At 52.5% G+C, this 17,446-nt stretch overlaps 7 protein-coding genes across 7 annotated transcripts; 3 read left to right on the top strand and 4 right to left on the bottom strand.

Annotated features, from left to right (window-relative positions):
* Positions 1-123: 123 nt before the first annotated feature.
* On the bottom strand, positions 124-3,189 carry JN550_001823 (uncharacterized protein; the record flags this gene model as incomplete). Its single annotated transcript, XM_049313050.1, has 2 exons — positions 124-255; positions 343-3,189. 2 exons carry the CDS (start codon positions 3,187-3,189, stop codon positions 124-126), a joined length of 2,979 nt encoding a protein of 992 aa, XP_049175884.1.
* A 2,298-nt stretch (positions 3,190-5,487) lies between these two features.
* JN550_001822 (uncharacterized protein) lies at positions 5,488-5,880 on the bottom strand (the record flags this gene model as incomplete). Its single annotated transcript, XM_049313049.1, has 1 exon — positions 5,488-5,880. The coding sequence occupies one exon, from the start codon at positions 5,878-5,880 to the stop codon at positions 5,488-5,490; it is 393 nt and encodes a 130-aa protein (XP_049175883.1).
* Positions 5,881-7,271: 1,391 nt separating this feature from the next.
* Positions 7,272-8,335, top strand: JN550_001821 (uncharacterized protein; the record flags this gene model as incomplete). The annotated part of the gene is made up of 2 exons (XM_049313047.1): positions 7,272-7,426; positions 7,483-8,335. The coding sequence occupies 2 exons, from the start codon at positions 7,272-7,274 to the stop codon at positions 8,333-8,335; spliced, it is 1,008 nt and encodes a 335-aa protein (XP_049175882.1).
* A 1,216-nt stretch (positions 8,336-9,551) lies between these two features.
* Positions 9,552-10,451, top strand: JN550_001820 (uncharacterized protein; the record flags this gene model as incomplete). The annotated part of the gene is made up of 4 exons (XM_049313046.1): positions 9,552-9,729; positions 9,787-9,886; positions 9,939-10,084; positions 10,141-10,451. The coding sequence occupies 4 exons, from the start codon at positions 9,552-9,554 to the stop codon at positions 10,449-10,451; spliced, it is 735 nt and encodes a 244-aa protein (XP_049175881.1).
* Positions 10,452-10,974: 523 nt separating this feature from the next.
* Positions 10,975-11,785, top strand: JN550_001819 (uncharacterized protein; the record flags this gene model as incomplete). The annotated part of the gene is made up of 2 exons (XM_049313045.1): positions 10,975-11,322; positions 11,390-11,785. 2 exons carry the CDS (start codon positions 10,975-10,977, stop codon positions 11,783-11,785), a joined length of 744 nt encoding a protein of 247 aa, XP_049175880.1.
* A 712-nt stretch (positions 11,786-12,497) lies between these two features.
* On the bottom strand, positions 12,498-13,318 carry JN550_001818 (uncharacterized protein; the record flags this gene model as incomplete). The annotated part of the gene is made up of 2 exons (XM_049313044.1): positions 12,498-12,921; positions 13,149-13,318. The coding sequence occupies 2 exons, from the start codon at positions 13,316-13,318 to the stop codon at positions 12,498-12,500; spliced, it is 594 nt and encodes a 197-aa protein (XP_049175879.1).
* Positions 13,319-14,707: 1,389 nt separating this feature from the next.
* JN550_001817 (uncharacterized protein) lies at positions 14,708-16,492 on the bottom strand (the record flags this gene model as incomplete). The annotated part of the gene is made up of 2 exons (XM_049313043.1): positions 14,708-15,842; positions 15,990-16,492. The coding sequence occupies 2 exons, from the start codon at positions 16,490-16,492 to the stop codon at positions 14,708-14,710; spliced, it is 1,638 nt and encodes a 545-aa protein (XP_049175878.1).
* Between the last annotated feature and the right edge of the window lie 954 nt (positions 16,493-17,446).

Below are 17,446 nucleotides of genomic sequence, written 5' to 3'. Positions count from 1 at the left end.
GAAATTGTATAATACACTCGTGGTATAAGTTCCTGGGGGTTCCCAAGCATGCAATTACTAGCATTCCAATCCAATGCTCAAAAGTGCCTTGACGCCGCGCCGCCATCAACACCAGAAATGAATTTATAGTAGGCCTTCAAACCAGGATCGGAAATCGCGACCAACCCAGTTGACGATCTCCCTCAGGATGGCTAAAAGCTTGTAGATCTCTACCAGGGAGTCTGTAGAACCAATACGCATGGGCTGCGTCAGTTTCTGTAAAGGCGCAGCATTAGCGATTGAAAGCTTTCCAGAGGGGGGAAGGATTATCTGAAAACATAAAGATTATGAAAGGTTACTCACCACACCTCGAGATTTTGTCAGTTCATCATTGGTATCCCCGGCCAATTGGCTCGAACCGTCTGGTACAACAAAGAGCAGGTACCAGTTCACACCGTCCATGGCAACCATAGGCAAAGGTATCAGCCTACTCGCAAGTGTCTTGGGCAATGTTCCTCTAGACGCTGCCCCTGTTCCGCTTGGAGATGTACCCAATAGCTGGGCCGCCGCGGCAGCATCGTCGTCATGGTGCTGCCTCTGGAGGCAGGCGAACTCACTTAGCCTACCATACCAGGCACTCGCCCAGAATGCAAGTCGAGCGCGGGCGTCCAAACAGCAACGCGAGGCTGGTGACGACGGTGACGATGGACCTGATGACCGAAGGCACTGTGGATGACAGCGCCCGGGTTGCAGTTCTAAGAAGACTGCGCCAATAGGAAGGCGACGTATCGGAACGCCGCCAATAGTCGGATTCGTAGAGGAATGGTTGATTCCAGCTCTTCTGTGATGCGCGCCATCAACCCTACGCCTGTGCTCTGTCGTCTTGTGGCAACCATAATCTAATTCTCCCAATGCATCCCGCAACTTACGGTCGAACTTGCTATGTGGCTGAGAAGCCACTACGCATGCATAAGCCCCTGCCAACTTGCAGGTTTCTCCTCGACGCTGATTTGCGGTACTGGCAGAAAGCAACTGCATCATGGCGCTTTTCGAAACATGCACACTTGTCCTTCCAACCTTGTTCCTTGACCCTTCCACCTCCTTGCCCTTTCTGCTTGCTTTTGCCGCAGATGTTGCGGCGTACCTCGTAGCCAAATTAAGCAATGGCAAATGTACATTAGCGGCCCAGTCCTCAGTATATTGACTACTGCTGTTACCACGACCACCCAAATCATCCAACGATGCGCCAAAAAGCTGCCGGCTTGCCCTCAGAATGCCCTGGAGGGACTCAAATTCAAAGCGAAGCTCGAACATGAGTGCGGCCTGGGGCCCAGAGTCGGCCAGAAGATGGCGCGCATTGATCAATAGCGATGACGGACCAGAAGGATGCCGACCGGCCTCCTCAGGGGCATCATCGACGACGTCGAGCCTGAAGGCAGTATTTGGACGGAATCCAAGACGTGAAGATCGGCCAAGCATGAAGCTGTCTTGATCTTCTGGTGAAAGCAACCTGTGTCGGGTCTCGGCTTGTAGTTCATGGGCCATTTCTTGGGGCAGTATTCCTCTGTTCACACTCAGTGACAAGATGCGGTTCATGAAGGTGATGAAGTTGTTTTGATCCGTGTCGTTAGTGTAAGCTTCGTTGCTGCTGCTCCCCTGTCTGTTGACCGTGCTCTGACAACGACCATCGGCAGTGTTCCATGAACATAAGGCAGCGACTGTGTTGGTATCGGCATCGTCAAAAGTTACAGGCTGAAGATGAGTATTAAGGGAAGGTGTGAAGAACAAGGTTTGTTGCTTATCATTGCCCAGCGACAGCGAGACAGAAGAAGTCTCAATGCTCTGCTGGATATAATTGGGCGGTGGGGTATACGGCCGGGCCGATGCTGTACGCAGTCCACTACTTGGAACGCCGTGTTCCACCTGTTCGGGTTCTCTAATTTCACTTTGTCCCTGCCGGTGCCGCAGTCTGCGGCGGAGATGAGAGAGATCGTCAGACGACAGGAGATCGAGATGCTTATCATTGAAGGAGCATCTTCCCTGACCAGTAAGTCGCCGCCGCAGCGACGCATCTGGTCGTTCCTCTCTATGCTCCCCGTCTTGCTGGGCTTGATCGGGGTCTGTAGTCGCTGTTGCCAGCATGGGCTGCTGCTTGGCGCCGCTTGCTTCTCGGCGTCGCGGTTGTGCGACTTCTCTGGGGCGCGCCTCTTGGAAGGGCTCTACCTCAATCGAGGTTACGATCCTTCCTGGCATCACTTCTGCTTCTTCGCCATTTGGTGGCGGTGTCACGTTTGCTTCTTCTCCTGTTGTTTCTTGAGGCCAACCCAAGGCAGCATCATTATCATCATCTGGAACACTCAACATCGGACTGGACAGAGTTGCCGTCCTTGGTCTGTATGCTCTAGGTTCTGGTCGACGCTGCCCTTGCCTCGCAACTCGCGTTTGCAGTGGTTGTCTTTGGCGTTGCCGTTGCTGTCGCAGACATGGGCTGGACGGCAGCGGACTTGGGTTAGAGATCAACGAACTTGATGTTATCGTCGATGTCGCAACGCCAACCCGAGACATGTCTTGGCTCTCTCCCCTTTGCTGCTGTTGTTGAGGGGCCCGGTGACGGGCAAAGGAGGAAGAGGTCCAGACGCTGGTAGAGGACGGGATGCTGCTTATATCAATGGGATTCAACCAACTCCAGCCAGGACTACGCGTCTCCAAGGCGGATGATGGCCTAGCCGTTCTTGTGCCCCGTCCGATTTCGATACTCGATGCTGACATCCTTGGCTCGCATGGTGGACTTGCTGTCTGCGCCATGGTGCTGCTCGACACCGAGATTGTGGTCTTGTTGCTACGTGCTCCGTTGAGTCCTCGGCTGCGACGCGCGGAGCTGCTCTTTGGGCGCGAACGGCCCGGAGAAGCTGAGGACTTCGCAGGCAAGGCGATAACACGCCGATCTGAAGTCCGTTGATCTTCATGCCTGGGCCTTTTCCGGACTGTCGCAGCGTTTTCCTCTAGGCGGCGGCGACGGGGTGTCGAGGACGTGCCGTCGATATCGGGCGATGGCGTTGGAGAAGGTAAGGACGAGACGACATCTTGAAGCTTCCTCGTTGTCCTGGACGAGTAGCTCGATTCTGGATACACAATGGATGGCGGCGAGAGGCCTTCGCTATGCGGCTCTGGTAGGCGTCGGATCCAGGCCTGCACTTCAGAAGAGGCCATCTTTTAGTGGTTCGTGGTGGGTGTTGCAGAATTCCGTCTGCTTTTCACTATAGTGATTAATACCGTCATTGATAGTCTACATACCCCATGAGAACCAAGACATTCCAGGAGGCTGGTCAGAAACGAGGTAACGGACGCGAAAACGCGGGATTGGGTAACACTTCACGCACTTAACGCGTGACCAGGTCTCGGCACCCCACCATAAACGCGTTGTAACAGTGCACGTCAGTCTTCACGATGTCACGTGACGGCTACTATTGCATCCCGGCTTACACCTGTAGCGGCAAGGAAGGCCTATAAGCGAAGATCAGAAAGAAAGTACATGATACATTGAGAAATGCCGTTTACTTACATACCTGTATGGTTTGGTTGGTGACATTCCCTGTAAGGCTTGATTCACTTTGGTGGGGGTAGCATTGAGGTCCTCTAAGCAGCCCCTTGGCAAGTGAGTTTATGGGTTATATCATGTCAATACATGATTGCAGTTTTCATGAGTTTTCACACCCCACTACACAATCAACCTGTACAGTCGGTTTCGGTCTTTCTCACCGCTAGATAGGGTAAAATCTAAGATGGGCTTCAAACATTACATACAAAACTGTCGACAACTGTCTCGAGCAAGACTTTGTGGGGGGGTCACTCGCAGATCAAACACCAAGTTGATCTACTCGCAGAATGGTAACTTCAGCAGTCCTTCTCTCTATTCAATTATCGATTCACAAGCACATCTTGCACCGTTACGGTTTCGCCTTATGTTTGCCCCTAGTACAGCCTGCAGCCTGTACGTCCTTTCCACAGTACGCCCATTTGAAAGGGATGGGAAGTCTCTCCGTAAACGTCTTCCCGGAGCATGTTCAGATCCTGTCTTGTCAAATTCCATGCATGATCTGAGCCACTAAAGAATAGATGTGCACGCGGGTTTCTGAAGTCGTCTTGATACGTCAGTCAGTATCCACCCGGTCGCAGTCCAAAGATTGAACTGACCAGTGTGGTTGCTCAAGAAGGACGGACAACCTCTTGAAGTGTTCTGCTTCTTGCAGTAGACCGCACCGCACTAAATACATTCATTTGCCTGCAGTGACGCGCACTCTGGGATGACTTCTCCTAGCAGCTGCTGGACCGAGTGACATGCCTTCCAGCTCCACCGGCGGCATAGACGCTCCATCGTTTTGTCCGTCGAAATACTCGGTAATAATATCGAAAGCTATGCCGTAGCAAAGCGTTTCCTTGAATTTCCTCATGCACGCAACGATATTCTGGGCAAAGCGTGCAATACCACTAGCGGTAAATTGGGTATTGTTCTGTGTGGACATATTGTTCTAATGTCTCAGTCAACCAGTACGTCGTGTTCGTTCTGTAGTGGAAATCGGACGAAGAATTTATGCTCTCAATATTATATTCACTCTTTACATATGCTGAAATGAAACTCAAAGGACTCTTTGGAAATACTGCCCACCAGGTGCGGTCTATCTCTGAGGCATGGTCCTTAGACCAGCACCGTTTATCTGTTTAATAGGAATGCTTCATCACCAAAAAAGAACTACCCAAATAGATACCATCGTTATGATATGCTGTCCGCTGTGCGAAATAGATACGTGGAGCAAGTCTGGTGCGCCGCCCAGCTTTGACAGCGCGGATGTCATCGACTCATACGTTTCGACAACGGTTGGCCTAGATTTTCGACGGCAGCGTATATCACTACCCGTGGGGATGCATCAGAAGAGAGATACACAACAATTGAAACATCGTTCGGCGGTTTCAGCACGAAAGATGCTCACTCCAAAACAGCCCAGCAAACATATTGTGACGATTCGTCGTTATCTTCCATCGTTGAAGATTGGTCAGGATGTACCCTAAGTTTTGTCCCTTTTTTTCTTTTACTGTCTTAAGATCACACAGCCGCCGAAATTTGATATTTGCGACAGCACGGTATCACCGGTCACCCAATGATCTCATTGAGAAGGATATTCAACACACAAGCATTGCTTTCCTGCTGATGGTATTATATTTGCATAGGGGGCCTCGATGTGGCAGCCTTCAAAGATATCGACGCCTGTCAACCACTTGTGCCAGATGTCTAGGTGGCTTCCAACAAGTACCTATTGCGATATTGCGGCTGATCTAGATCCTTCACTCCTAAATTGGGAAGCACCACTCGACGATCGAATCGCGCAATCGTCAGCCATACCATTGAGGTGTCCTGACGCTTCGTAAGCCATCCCAGAGTGTTACTCTGTCGCTAAATTTGCCAACGATCTTCTCCTTGCCGCTCAATCCCCCATCCGCACATCGAGTTCTCTAGCTTCCCCTGTATGTGGTGTAGCTGTACGGTGACAGCAGCAACGGGACGTGGTAATGCTGGCCCTTGGCGACCCTGAAGGTGACGACGACTTCGGGGAAGAAAGTATTGCCCTCTCCAAAGTATGCCTCGGTGTAGAAGCGCAGGGTCCAGGTAGACGTGGTGTCGACCTCGCCCAGGACCTCCTCCAGTGTGTAGATGGGCACATCGCCAGCCTCGTGCTCGCTGCTGTACGGCAGCCACGACTTGATACGGCCGTCGTCGTCGGTCTGGGACTCGAATGTCTTGAGAGGCGCGTGGCCACCCTCGAGCTTTACACGGACGCCCTTCGCGGGCTTGCCGGCAGTGGTGTCGAGGATGTGACAGGTGATGGGGTCCTTGTCCGCTGCCATTATGCCGCTTTTATTCCAGGTGGCAGGTTGTAGAAATAGGCACTTCAGAATGCGAGAGTCAGCAAGACCAAGGAAGCTGACCGCTTAAGAATGAATCGAGCAGTTGGGCACCAAGTTGGCTGAAGCGAATGTCCAAGGAAGGTCCCGATGACGAGATCAACGAGGCTGTACCGGGGAAGGATTTGACTTGCTCGGGAAATACGTACCGTGAAGTAATTTTTTTCTCTTCAGTGATTATATGCCTCTATGTCGTTTGGCAAAGACTAAATTGAACCTAGTCCTGCGTCCTAGGACGAAGGCAAGTTCCCAGCTGGGAAACCTGACCTGCAGCTTCGGAGACGGCCGCATCCCATAGCTGAAGCTCGTGGTGAGCCCCGCGCCCCTCCAACGCGGCAGCCCACCTCTTCTAGTGAGAGCTTTCTGGACCCCTAGTGAGGGGCAGCGAGGGGGCCGATCCCTGGGGCTGGTGGTAAATTTAGAACATTTGACGTTGTGGCACCTCATGCAAACCTGCTGCTCCCCATTGCAAATCTCGCACGCGCGCTTCTATTGGGATAAGATCACTGCGATCGCCTCTGATCTTCTTAACCGCACATACGAGGAGGATCAACAAGAAGAGGACACTTTGAGTTGGTGATGTGATGCCATGCTGCGCCTCTCCTCAGGTCCCAGTGCTGCAGAGGGCGGTTGCGGCATTGAAGTGACACTGCAGCTGAAGGATGTCGGCATTCAAGCCTAGAATGCAGCGTCTTGTCCTACCCAATCCTTCCCGCTCTCCATGTCTCCCAGGATCATGTATTGTCCTACATTTCTATAGTCCTGTAATGGTGTGGCTGTTATGGGATGCTCAACGTCAGAGTGGCCTGACCGCTGCCAGGGGTCTACATAGCTGCGGATTGACTCACGTAGCTCCAGGTTGCAATGTAGACGAATACATTCTTTCGATGTCAAGCGAGGTTACCAGAGACCTGGCCCTAGTCAGCTCTATACACACTCATTATCACGGTCGTTGATTGCATTGGGGTCAAGGCACTGCTGTAAGTGGTTAAGTAGGTACGCCGGGATATTAATACGCCAATCCGCTTTGTAATCCGAGGGGATAATGTGCAGCTCCCGCCATATAAATCGCTAGCTACTTGCACACGGCTTTCCAGATAGGGTCTTCGGGTGCAGCACCGGGGAAGACCGTAAAGCGCGGTATGATGTTAATGAAAGGCCCATCTCCATCCATAAACACTTGCAATAAAACCATCCCCGCGATTTTATTCAAACAACACTCACATTCTACCACACGACAACACGTTCATCGTCCCCTCTACGCGCCGATTCATCCCCGCCTACAGAAGCCCCGCACCGTATCTCAACGAAGCTTCCACAGCACTCGTCTCAAAATGGCTTCGGTTCCAAAGGCCATGGGAGGTATTCTCATCGAGAAAACCGGTGACTCTTCCGTATTGCAATGGAAGACCGATATTCCAGTTCCTGAATTAGCAGATGGCCAGATTCTGGTCAAGAACGAATGGGTCGGTGTCAACTATATCGATACGTAAGCCTACCCCAACCACAAGTTTCATCATTTCTTGGAACTGAACCACCAGATAGCTATTTCCGTGCTGGTCTATACAAGGCACCATTGCCGATGATCACGGGTGCTGAAGCTGGTGGTATTGTCGCCGCAGTCCACGAATCCGTGTCCAGCTTCAAGCCCGGCGACCGGGTGGGGTACCTGGACCCGGCACGCGGTGCGTACGCCCAGTACAAAGCCGTGGCCGCCAGCAAGGCCATCACGCTTCCCGAAGGTGTGACTACGCACACAGCTGCGGCTTCCCTGCTTCAGGGTTTGACTGCTTTGACATTGATCCGAGAAGCACACCATGTCAAGCCCACCGACTGGATTCTGGTCACGGCGGCTGCCGGCGGAGTGGGATCTATCCTCTGCGAGATGATCTCCTCGGTCGGTGCAAAGATCATCGGCACGGCGGGCACGCCCGAGAAGATGGAACAAGCAAGGAAGAACGGTGCCAACTATGTCATCAGCTCACGAGACCCGCCCGAGAAGATCGTGTCTGAGATCATGAAGATCACGGGGGGCCACGGGTGTGACGGGATCTTCGACGGTGTCGGAAAGGCTACCTTTGATATCGACATTGAGGTGGCCGCTAGGAAAGCGACTGTGTGCACATATGGCAACGCCAGCGGTCTTGTGCCGCCTGTCGATGTTATGAGGCTCGCTGGCGGCAAGAATCTGAAGCTTTGCCGCCCGACCCTGTTTGCATATCTTGCCGAGCCAGAGGAATTCGAGCAGTATTCTACAGAGCTCATAGATATGCTGAAGAAAGGCATCGTGAAGCTGGCCAACACGACGGATTACAAATTGGAGGATGCGAAGTCGGCGCACGATGATCTCGAGGGCAGGAAGTCGACCGGCAAGCTGCTGCTGCAGGTTCCCCAGTAAATCAGAGTGGCGCTAATGGAATATTATATACACCTCAATGATCGTGCGCCAAATGGTCGATGATTGCAACATGGAATATTGAATGATCGGGATGGACAAGCTTCTTGTGAATTTACACGACTGTCCACCTGCCTGCGCTTAGTTGTATCGTACGTCGTCTGTCTATTTTATCGTGTTGAATCCTATCACAGGAGATGCAAGAATGCTCCAGGGATATCCGCCAGATCGAATATGCTTGGTATTCTGTGATATACAGACCATTCAATCAATGCAGTCATCATGCTGGTGAATTCACTTAGGCCCTCCAGTTGCTGTGTACCTTGGTACCTAACTAGGTAAGAGGAACCACCTGGGCCCGCCACCACTGCTGTAGCCTGGCCCCACCGTCACTGACCGCCCGCTAGGCTACCGCCTGGCAGTATTGGGCGGTGGGAATTCTGCCGATTCTGGGATTCGTGCAAATATTTAAGGCAAGGCAGGCCGCCCTGAACCGTCTTTGAATTTTGATTTTCTCTTTAGCTCTTCTTTGCCTTTTGGCTTAGATCAAGTGTAGTATCTGTTCTTTTCAGTTTAATCTCTGGAATCGTTCTATGGAACGAACTATTGATTAATCTAATTTTTTCCTCCAGGTCGTGATCCTCTGGGCTTGCCCATGATCACTTCCACAGTGTCCCTGGCCTTACACTACCGCCAGGCTGACGCGAACCTTGTTTTCATTGCAATCCACGGCTTGTCCGTGGGTGCGAGGAAGATGTTTCTTGCATGGTCACGGTTGTAGATCTCCATAGATGCGCTACCCATGGTCGCCTTTCAGCTCGAGGTGGATGGTAGCCTTACGCAGGGGAACACTGGCGAGCGACAGTTGCAGAGCTCTTCGGAGCACGGTATTATTCTGAACGACGGCTCTAGCTGTGTGTTAAATTTGTGGTGATGCGTAGAGACGAGTATTTGATCATTGGAAATCCGTGAGCGCGAGGAACAAGGTCAGCAAATTTTTGCAATAGAGTAGTTAAACATGCTGCGTTTGTCGAAATAGAAGGTTCATGAGCGCGTCCGTACCTCTGGTGCATATGACTGTCTTCGAGCACAAACAGTAGCTTCCCTGCATGATCTGGTCGCAAAAAGAGCCGTAAAAACTCTGTCCAGCCCACTGCCTCGTGTGAACACTCACACCGGCAACAACTCTGCCCTAGCAAACACATTGACGATTGACGAGATGGCGGACAACACCAACACCATGATCGATCCCAAGATCTTTCAATATCTCCAGGCCCATGCCGAGGAGCAGACCGAAGTGGGCGACAAGCTCACCCAGATCATCACTGGGTTCAACCGTCACATATCAACCGCCCAGGGCCACCTGAGCCGTATCCATGCCACACCCCTCCAGAAACGTGAGTGTGATATATCATACAACGGACGTTGAGAACAAGTACTCACCCTATACACAGTCGGGCCACTTCTGAGCCAGGTCGAATCTGAGGGCATCAAGCCTGCGATCGAAAGCATTGGCGAGCTCAACAAGTTTGCTTCCAACTACCCGTACTACAAGTAAGTGGAAGCGATCTTCTGGTACCAACGCTCGGCTCCTCACAGCAAGCAGATACAACTTCCGATGGAGAAGCGCCGTGCAGAACCTCATCTACGTGATGCTCATCACGGCATGGCTCGGTGGCCTGAGTAGCGAGTCGAAGCCCAGTGAGCTCGGCCGTTTGCTTAGAATCGAAGAGATCGGCGAGATTCTCAAGGGTATGTCTTCATCTGTATCGCTGTCACTGCTGTCCACTGACTGGGCCTCTACATAGTACCTGTCAACCTTGAAGACCGTGATGCCTTCCACATCACTATTGAGGAGTACATTCTCGCCTTGACTGACCTCACCGACGAGCTTAGCCGCCTGGCCATGAACTCTGTCACGATGGGCAACATCGACCTCACAGTCCGGATCAGCCAGTTCATCAAGGACCTGTTCGCAGGCTTCCAACTCCTCAACCTGAAGAATGACATTGTACGAAAGAGGATTGATGCGGTCAAGTATCACGTCAAGAAGGTGGAGGATGTCATCTACGATTTGTCCCTACGGAACCTGATCCCTAAGGCTGCAGAGCAGGTTTAAGAGTTGGGAGTGCTGAACAGAAGAGCTTGCAAACAGTAACATGGGCTATCGACAGAATACAGTAGTACGTCTTGGGTTGATATTGGAACCGGCTTACAAGGGCATCGCACAAGGGGGACGACCTCCAGAGCCTGACTACCTAAGGTAGGATTCGACCCGCACGCCATAGGTGGCAATTGGCGCAGCCTCAACATGCGGAATGATAGCCTCAAGTCTGACTGCAAACTGAGAGACCTCTTTTTCTTTGTGGTGTACCACGAACATTGGACAACGGTGCGCAGCATATATGTGTCGTAGTGAGCTGAAGCTTCCCAAGCTCCAGGGCTCCCACTCAAGCTCCCCAGACGCGGTGCCGCCCCGGCTTGGACCCCCGGTTAGCGCCCGTCCAGTGACGCGGTGCACCACCACCTATCGCTATCGCTGTTTTTCGTGGCCCCTGGGATTGTTCCTGACAACACCCAGCTGTGCCAGCTAGCATGATCCTCGCTTCAACACCATAATGCCATTACTGGATCCCGTCACGATGTCTGCGCCCGGCGACAAGGCCGGGCCATCTCAAATTTCAAAATCGGTCGAAAACGAAGCTGCTTCCAAACCGGTTTCTATCCTCTCGTCCTCCCAGGCCCAAGCAGCCCGCCACGTCCACCCTGTCCTCCTGGTCGCCTTCTTCTTGGTCAGGTTCAATGCTCTTGTCTTGGACCCAGTCGCAACCATGTGGAACTCCTTGCCCGTCGTCCTGGCCATGCAAGTAGCCTACGCCATCGTATGTCTTCCACCGGCCGGCGCGCAAGCTGCGAAAGCTCCCAAGAAGCCCCGCCCCGGTGAGAAGAAGAAGCCAGCGGCCGAGGGCTCTGGCTCGAACATCGCCGTGGTAAGTACAACGCTGCTGGCACCCCAACCCCATTGTCAATAGATGTGGTCTGACAACAGCATGGCAGACAACGACAGCCGCACTCTTCCTCTCGACCTTCTCCGCCTGCGCTCTCCACCTCATCTTCGTGCTCTTCGGCGCGCCGCTCCTGACCCACCTCCCGAATACGTTTCTGTGCTCTCTTCATCTCTCCCTGCTGGGCTTGTTCCCGCTATTCTACACCCATGGCGTTACGAAGAACTCGTGGCTAGAGATCCTCGGCGCCCGGGCGCCGTTCGACGAGACATTTGGTGGTTTGGTTGGAGGTTGCTTGGGCGCGTGGCTTGGAGCCGTCCCGATCCCCCTAGACTGGGATCGCGAATGGCAGAAGTGGCCCATCACGATATTATGCGGTGTGTATGCCGGGTATGTCGTGGGTAAGGCCGTTGGCGGCACCCTGGCTTTTGGACGACGGTTCGGTTGAATACCACCGGTTGGTGTACATTTATAGAGCCCAAGCCGGGGCATGTGGACATTGCAAGTGACCAATCCCGATGTGGCTCGCAAGCTTGGTGCAGCGCTCACTTCGAAGTTCGAAGAGACTGTACCTCGGACTTCTGCATAATCTCTACAATACGTGAGCAGACCGGGCTCAAGAGCCCCGGCGTTGTGTGGCGCGAATGGAGCCCTCTCTTGACGACCTGGAGGCCAGAGAACGCTAACACTGTTTACCATGACACCGTACTTGCTGGACAAACCACTAGGCTAGCCCGGCGAATGATGGATCATGAGGCACTTGAAGGCGAGGAGACCTCGGGAGGGGAGTGATCTGAATATGTTCATGAGATAACAGGCGAAGCCACGGATGAGTGGCACCCATGAACTTCTGTCTGCATGGTTCTATGACCGCAATATTAGTCTTCAAATGGTTGCGTAAACAATGTACTATCATCTTTTCATAATCACATGGACAGGTTTGGTTATGTGGTACTCATGGTCCATTGACTTCAAAAGCGAGGGTCTACCAAGTCCGTAGCCAAGAACACAATCGTCATGATCCAGGACGCCCAGAACGATGTCCCTGATTTGTGATACACAATTTCTTGTCTCCAACCCCTTCATCGCAACTGTCTGTAACTCCACCACATCAGGACCGCTCAGCAGTTGAAAAGGTGCATTGCATTGGGCGAAGGAGGTTATATCTCGCCTTCACCGTCGAGCTCCAGCTCCTCCTCAGCGGCAGTGGCGGGCTGCTTAGCCAACTTCTTCGGAGCGGTCTTGCGAGGCTTCTTAGCAGGAGTCGCCTCATCCTCTACATCCTCACCATCCTCGCTCTGGACGGCCGCTGCCTTGGTCTTTCGCTTCAGGGGGGTAGACTGGGCAGCGTTGCTGCTGCTACTGCCTGCGGCGCCGGTGCCAGTGGCGGCACTATCGAAGATCTTCACGATGTGTTTGCCCCAGCGCTGACTGTCACGTTGGTGAGAGTCTGTCGTCACGATCATTAAGGGGATGGGTGTATTGACTTTGTGCAGCAGGGCGGTGTAAGGAGAGTTATCAACGTCCATGACCATTTTGGTAAAGGAAGCGCGTTGATAGTGTAACGATAGGAAGGGCACAAGCCTGCCACGGCAACAACCATGGTATTTCAGACAATACAACCAACTCCCACCCCCGCTCTGTGTTGGGGTGAGATAGATGGGCGACCAACTCCCTGAACGACGCAACGGGGCAGGGAATGCAGTTGAAAAACAATTAGGTAGGTGAAGTGGGTAAGAATGGATGGAAACAGGGAAGGTAAATATCGAAGCCGCGACTCGGGGAAAGCCAAGGAAAGGCGCGTTACTTACCTGAGGCCGCCCGAGGTAGCAGTTTCATAGCCCCAAGCTCTCATCTTGTCTTCAACGTCGCTCCACGCGACGCCTTTGCCGATTTCACTAGGCTGCTTGCCAGCCTTGCTCCAGAGAATGGCGAGAAGGAGGTCTCGCTCGGCCTTCTCAGTCCACTTAGCGGGCGCCATGGTGATGGATGGTTTTCGGCAGTAAACTAGGTGGTGGCACCAGGTCAGTTGTGCCCAAGCGTGGTGCTGAGAGGGGAAACGTGGGTGTTCTTACTTGGAGATGTTTGTAGTTTACCCGGTAGTTGAAGAATAATTGCTTTTTCCTGCCACAAACGATCGGAGCAGTGGTTGATGGTTGGAAGGGGGGTTTGTTTGGTATTTGGGGGAATGAGTGTTGTGTGGAGGCTCAAGTGCTGGTCCACGTAAGAAGAGGGAAGGAAGTGACAACAATGACTGTATGTAAGTAGGGAAATCCGAGCTGTGCCCGCAAGTGAGATATAGTCGTCTGAGTGACACGCGTGCAACAAGTCACATCGCGACGATACTCGTTGCTCCCTGCGCCCGGTAGGCCCTTGCCTTCTCGCGTGCCTTTCGGCTAGACAACCACCAAGTGGTGATGCAGGTGATGAGGTGAGTATGTGTTGCACCTACGTTGGCCGAACTTTTATAGAAGTGCGTTCGATTGTTCACTGGGTTTGTATTATCTATCACTGGCGATTGTCCGTAGGATATCTCATCTACAGCCCGTCGATTGTTCACTGGTGTATATCTACGGCCCTCCGATTGTGGCAAGCGCAGACGATAAGCTAGGGTGGGATGAGAGGATATTCTACCTCATTGTTATTGTTTCGTCTAATGGGTTGAAGGGTTCCTTCACATCGTGGTTGTCTGGACATAAGTTGCGACGACAATACGGTCAAAAAAAACTAGTTTCATGTTGAGCAAGACAATGTCGCCAAATACAACAAGGAAAGGCCACTTTGAGCCGCTGGAGGAGCACGCAAGGCTGCTATTGCAATTAGTGGATATCGGCGTCAAGGTAGCTTGTAGACTGTTGAGCAGAGACAGAGGAACTGTTCAGCTAGGAAGGAGAAGTATTAGTATAAGATTGGCTAGTAATCATATCACAGAGCTTCAAAATAAAGGGTCGTACGGTCTGTGCCGATATATCAGAGGGTGGGGGTTTTACCACCAATACTTAGAGATTCTTGTCTCATCCCTGCCTAGGTAGCTATCACCGCCTAGCACCACCACATCCACGATGTCAGCGGCGGATGAGGATAATGTCAGTAGAATATTTCTAGGCTACTCTGTGATTAATAGCGCATCGATAGCGCCAAGTACGGAATCAGCACACATGAAATTTCACCCGACAGAGTTTTGACAACTTTGAACAGCACGTCTATTCATTGTAGTAACGAGTGGTGTAGCTTTTGGGGTCCTGGATGTTGTGATCCTAGGATGGGGTACCGTTGAGAATCGTAAAAGCCAGCACAGAAACGAAGAGGATTGTCAGACGACTTGAAGGGCGGAAGCATGCTTAGGTTCTGAGGTTCACGAGGATCCACATTAAAACAGCTTGTGCTCGAGCGTCATATCAGACTCCGGCTCAAGGCCCACGCAAGCTCTGAAGATATTGGTGAGAGCGCCACGCTGTTTAGCAAGAGCATTGATGACGGGAGTACCAGGGGGTGTCAGTGGCGCCTTGAGCATGTAGCTCAGGATGCTCAGCACACTGTGGAAGCCTCTGTACTCGTTCGTCTCGGCACCATTGCGGGAGCTTGCCTTCCACTGGATACGAGTCATCATCTCAGCTACGACAACCAAGTCGATGATCAGCGGCGAAGCAAGTAGAGAGTCCTCGCAGACGTTGAAGATCGAGATCGTCTGGTGGCCGCCAAGGAAAATCTCCGCATAGTACTCGTCCAAGGCACGCTTGTTGTCGCCAACAGCAGGCATGTACTTGATGACAACGGTGTGATCGGGGTGTTCGCCCTTCTTGTACAGGACCGTATTAGCCTCAACCATACCGTCCACGACATTGGACTTTGAAATCTCCTTGGATCTAAACTGCTTCTGAGAACTGAGGTTCTTGCCGTCATTGTTGCCAAGGTGGTTGTATGAAGCGATCGAGGTCAGCTTGATACCAGCATTGATCAGGAAGTCCACCAGAGCCGACTTCATCTTGGTCTGGCCAGACTTGAAGTCGTCACCACCGATGAAAGCGTTGTGTCTCTCGGCAAGCTGGATCGCGCCAGGCACGAAAGTATTCTGGGGTGAACCATTGATGAAAGGTGCGCCTTCCAGGATACAAGCGACTGCAAAAACCGTTGAAGGAGAAACTTCCTCGTGTCCATCTTCGATAGCCTTGAGGAGGTTGTCAGCTGTGTCGTTGATGCCGGGGATAATGTCGGCGTATCTCTCGGTGTTCGCAGTCCACAGAACGACAACCTTGTCAAGGGCATTCTTTGCCTTGAAGTCTTTGATGTCGCTACGGAGCTTTTCTACATGCGCAGTGCAAGCTTTGCTTCCCTCGATGACATTGTCGGCCCTGTCCTCTTGATTGGCAGCGATGAAGTCAGGATAATAGATGGAAGGAAGCGGGACCATCTGAGCCATCTCTTTCTTGACTTGGGCCTTCAAAGTGGGCTCCAGGACTGCAGCCCTGTCCATGGCCTCAGCAAGGTTCATGCCAGAGATATCCCTAATTGGACCAGATTAGCGGCATACCAAGAAAAACGTTGTCTCCAACATCTCTGGGCTATGTGTAGTTTGAAGTTCTCTGGAGTGATGGCCACTTGGCCCAAGTATGGTTCAGGGGCGAGGGTCAACAGCTTTACGGACAACTCACCATCCTCCCACAACAAGGTCATTCGGGTGTACCATGGGCAGAACATCGTGGAAAGGGATGTTCACGTCCTTCATGGTTTCTGCTTCTGTACCAAGCTTCATAGTAGACCCCATGATCACTGAACCATAATAGTTGGCAGCTCGGGGTCCTTCACGTGTCTCCCAGACTAGACCTCGGCGGTTGGCAAGGATACCAGCGGTCACAGTAGTTCCATTGTTACCACCCAGTCCAACAAGCATCATTCCGACCTTGGGGACTTTGCGGTCTACCTTGAAGTCGTAGACCGTCTCTTTGGGAGTGGCCACGAACTTGCCGCTGGCATTCTTGGTGACACTAGTGGTGCGGTATGTGTACTTTGACCGGATCTCAGAGTCGGTATAGACGACGTTGGGCGACTCTACTTGGAACAGGTCCTCGTGAGCAGAAGGTGTGGCCTGGTGGTGGCCGTTGGTATGTCCATCCCCGTTTGAGGAGGCCGAGTCGACCTCGGCGTGAGGCGCCATGTTACTTGGCAGTATGTTGGCGTACTTTCAGGAGTATAATGCAGAAATCTCGGCGACCCTTTATGGAGAAAAGGGCGAGTCCGCTGCACCACCGGCGGCAGAGCAGCGACCTCCTCGGTGGGGATTGTGGACGCTGTCGTCAAGTTAGCCCTGGGAGCTTCTAGGGAGAAGGCATCGCAGCGTACGAGTTGAGAAGGTTGGAAAACGTCTTGGCGACTGGTGTGACCGCAACCCTCCGGTGCGATCGACTGGCTAGTGTGTATGGTATAGGACTAGAGAATAAGATGGCTCAAGTGTTCGAGTTGAAATCTATTCCTAGGCGACTATGATTGTAACCAACAAGAGAAACAAGAGCAGGACACGGGAGAGGTGCGAGACGAGCGGTAAACAAAGTATTTATTAACCGCGGATGATGGCGGAAGGCTCGGTACGGGAACGCTATCTTATCTACCTGCTGCTTCTGGACCACCGGATTCGAGAAGCCACGAAGCCAATCGTTACACGTAGAAGCACATGCTGCCTAGATATTTAGTTGCTAACGAGACCGAATGCGGCCAAGTCGTACTCGTGAAAGCTCAAGATAGGTAGATGGGTGTGCGTGCTGTCGTGGCTAATGCCCCGCCATTCTGGACCCTGAGGGACAGACGAGAACAAGTGGGATGGTCAGGGGTTTGATTGGCCCATGGCATCAACCGCGGGGCCCCGGGATCCGACAAGGAGGCGGTCAGCGGGAACCCGGCTTGTAGTCGTGCGACTTCGGGTTACTGGGTGCGCCAATAGTCTTGACATGGTTCGAATCGACGCATTTATAGCACTTGGATCATCCGAGAAGACCACGAGAGGTGGGAGGGGAGTTCGGGCTACGATACAATTCGCGACAGGCTGAAAGTGTAGGGCCGCTACGAGGCTTTTCCTTTCTTTTTTTCTTTCCTCGGGGCCAGAACTCGGGTCTGT

Source organism: Neoarthrinium moseri (genome assembly GCF_022829205.1).
Source record: "Neoarthrinium moseri strain CBS 164.80 chromosome Unknown scaffold4_Wmoseri_CBS_16480, whole genome shotgun sequence".
Classification (NCBI taxonomy): Eukaryota; Fungi; Ascomycota; class Sordariomycetes; order Amphisphaeriales; family Apiosporaceae; genus Neoarthrinium; species Neoarthrinium moseri.
Note: the sequence above shows the minus strand (reverse complement) of the source record. Positions and strands in the feature narration are given on the sequence as shown.